The sequence below is a fragment of the Tiliqua scincoides genome, chromosome 1 (assembly GCF_035046505.1).
Source record: "Tiliqua scincoides isolate rTilSci1 chromosome 1, rTilSci1.hap2, whole genome shotgun sequence".
Lineage (NCBI taxonomy): Eukaryota > Metazoa > Chordata > Lepidosauria > Squamata > Scincidae > Tiliqua > Tiliqua scincoides.
Window position 1 is genome coordinate 109435857 of NC_089821.1, and position 3568 is coordinate 109439424.

Genomic DNA, 3568 nt, shown 5'->3' on the forward strand with positions numbered 1-3568 from the left:
TGCACCCACAGTCTTAAAGCAGAAATATGTCAAAACCATAGCAGTAATTCCATCATCTAGGAATGTGATGAATTTATTGCTACTTGAAAAATTAAAATGGGAGATAATGTTCCTTTCCAGGAGGTATATTTTGGTGCTATTAAATTATATGATCTTGTGGTAAAACTGGTTTGTGTATAGATCCATGGGTTCAATTGGACACAGAGCCTGAAACTCCTAACTGAAGCGTTAAAACTCCATGTTTGATGAGCTGTGAAAGCACCATAACTGCATGCAGCTATTACTGAAAGGCAAGTAAGGAATGTATCACTGTAATAACTTTCTTCTCAGTTATTTTGTTTCAAAGTAAGCGCAATTAGGATTGCATTAATATTTTCCACAGTAATGAGCTTATTTCTAAGTAGTAATGCCTAGAATGGGGTGCAAGTCTCATAACATGTTCATGTCAAAGCAACAAAACATTAACAATTGGGCAGCATCATTTTCCATTTTCTTTTGGAAACCTCATTTTTGTTTATTTGTAAAATATATCTTAAGTACAAAATTTTTTTTAAGTAAGGTAATTTCCTAAAAAGGGAGAAAAACACAAAGAAGACTGAACAAGTTTCACTCCAATCACTTCAAGAGTAGAATCCAAATTTAGAAGAGAAAACCTAGATAAATTGTTTGATACCCTTATCAACACTATATCTTAAATTAGTTCAGTATTTCCTGCCAAAGTCCAAACAAATAATGAAGCATATATATAGCAAACATCCTCTGACTGAAAGTGCTTCAAGTCTGGTATCATTTTACAACCCCCACATTTTCATTTCAAACAGAACAACGTAAAAACAAGTAAACCAAAGAAAGATATACTAGTTCAAACAGCCAACATGAACTAGCCCCTAGCTACATTCTTGGGTAATGCTACAGTGATTACTTGTTCCATCCAATAACCTCATACATCAGTGCCCTCAGTTGCCTGGCTTCGTAAGTAACAGTGTTCTTTCCACTATGCATCTTTTCTTCCTCAAGAGGCTGTTCAATAACAGCTGGGATGCTTCGGCCATATACTTCACAGTGCTCAAGAAACTGGAGGCATTCTTGAATGACACTGTCACGCACCATGATCACATGCTTGCACATATTTTCCAACAACGAAAGGAAACATCTCTTGGCATAATACCAAGTATCTGTGCCAAGCTTTTTGTTATAAGGCTCTAAACTCTTAATCACCCTTGAGATGCCAAAGTCAAAGTTGCCTTTGGCACAGTAGAGTGTTCCAATAACCAAGTTCACAATGCAGAGGTGATAGATCTTTTTATCAGGCTCATGGTAAGACAGCTGCTCTTCTTCCTTTTCAATCTTCCTCATCAGCTCCTCTGCCTCTTCATTCTGGCTAGTCATGATGTAGGAAACACACAGATTGGCCAGCACAATGGCGCTGACCTGCAGGATGTTATCATAGTGCTTCTTTACAATAGGCTCATAGAATCCAATGGCCTCTTTATACTTGTTCTCCTGCATGAACAGTACATGAGCCACATTCAGCTTCCACACTTCGTGCTCCTTGCAGAAGTCCACCGATTTATGGAACATCTTCTCCAGCATGGGATAGTTCTCCATGTCCCAGTAAATCTTGGACTGGGCCATGAAGACAGGTACATATTTCTCCAGGGTCTCATCATACTCATTAACTGCCTTCCTTAAAGCTTCATCATCTCGATTTTTCCTAGACTCCTGTACTTCCTTGGTCAGCTTCCTCAGTTGCTCAGTTAGAGCCCCTGCCAGCTCATCAAACTTATGGAAAGCTTCCTCAGGGGCAGTTTGGCAGGTGATCATGGCATCCAAGAAGTTGTACAGATAAGGTGTGAGGAGCTTATAAGTCAGGTGAGCATTCTCGGCCAACACATCTGCAGCCAGGTCATAGTACTGGTACTTGCAATACAGAAGCAGCAGGTTCCCGAATGTCTCTGGCGGGCAGGGATTCTGCTGCAGAAGGAACTGCAGCTTCTCAAAGCCTTCAGTGGGCCGTCTGTCCATGTTCATCAACGCTTGGTTGTGTAAAGTGACTGGGTCCAGCTCTTCCTCGGCCCGAGGCGGCATGTCCGTGAGCGCCTCCTGAGCCGCCTGCAGGTTACACAGCTGGTACTCGATGGCCGCCTTGAGGTTGAAGGCCTCCACCAGGGCCGTGCGGTGCAGGAGCAAGGTGTTGCCCACGCTGCGGACGTCCAGGCCCTCTGTGTTGGTGCCCACGCTGAGCTCCGGGTGCTGCTGCATGCCGCGCTCGATGATGTCCGCGATGTGCTTCAAGGCAGGGGCGTATTGCTTGGCCGCGTAGCAGCACAGCGCCATGTTGTAGGACAGCTCGGGGCAGTAGCCCAGCACCTGCATGGCAGAGGCAAACTTGCTGCAGGCCTCCTCGTGCTGCCCCTCGCGGTACAGCAGGCAGCCCATGTTCACCTCGGCGTCCGGCAGCTCCGAGGGGTCTTCAGTGGCCCCGGCGCTTCCCTCGGCGGCTGCTGCCAGCTGCAGCTCCACCAGGGCCTTGGCGCTGGACAGGTCGCCCTGGGCATAGTGGGCGGCTGCCTGGAGGCGCAGGGCCCGGCTCTGGAAGGCTGGCGCGTCGAGCAGGGGCGCGGTGGCGCGCAGGGCCTCGGCGTAGAGGCCGGCCTTGTAGAGCGCCTGCGCGTGGTACAGCCGGTACTCGTGGAGCTCCGGGTGCAGCGCCCCCAGCTGTTCGTAGCACTCGGCCGCCGCCGCGAAGTCCTGCAGCTGGTAGTAGCAGTAGCCCAGCAGGGACAGCCCAGCCCGGGAGCGGCAGCTCCGCTGCAGCTCGCTGCTCAGGATGCCCACCGCCTCCGCGAACCGCCCGGCCCTAATCAGCCCGTAAATGGCCGCGGTGAACTCCCCGTCGGCGGTGGGCGCCACTCCCGAGGCCATCTTCGGCGGCGCAAGTAGGCCGCGTCGCCTAGGCAACGGCCGCCAGAAGCGGAAGCGCCGCTCACTCTCGTCGCTTAGGTTACTGCCTGACCACGTGCCGAGCAGCATGGACTACATGTCCCAGCATGCCGCGCGATATTCTCCACACCTGCCTTGAGGATGCTGGGATATGTAGTTCAAGCATGAAACTGAGCGGGGCGCAGCAACATGTCTGGGTCACGTGACGGCGGAGCGGCATGCAGCCAGCTAGTGCGCACGCGCGAGTGTGCATAGCCCTTGCTGCCTCTGATGGAACTGGCTTGTTGCCTGTTCCTTGGGGCGATGGGGAGACCTGTTGGGTGGAAGGGCTGCAGGCAGAGGAGTGCACCAGACCCAGAGCTGCTTTGTCTGCAGACTGCTTGCTCCAAGGCCAGGAGAGATGGAAGTGGCAGCCTGCAGAGCAGGAGGCACTTGCTGGGCTCCCTCTGCTGCCTCTGGAGCCCGGAAATCTGATCTGGCTGCAGCCACACCTCTGCATTGAGAGTAGAATAAAGCTGGCACTCTATTTTTGACAAAAATATACATGCTGTAATTTCTTCTTGGGGTGGGGAAAAATAAAGCTGCCCCATATTATTGTCCTCACACTGGGGAGTGGGTGGGCTGG

At 50.6% G+C, this 3568-nt stretch overlaps 1 protein-coding gene across 1 annotated transcript; it reads right to left on the reverse strand.

The window, feature by feature from the left end:
* Nucleotides 1-537: 537 nt before the first annotated feature.
* LOC136658904 (intraflagellar transport protein 70A-like) lies at nt 538-2953 on the reverse strand. The gene has a single exon (XM_066635858.1). The coding sequence runs from the start codon at nt 2923-2925 to the stop codon at nt 919-921; it is 2007 nt and encodes a 668-aa protein (XP_066491955.1). The 5' UTR covers nt 2926-2953; the 3' UTR covers nt 538-918.
* Nucleotides 2954-3568: the final 615 nt, after the last annotated feature.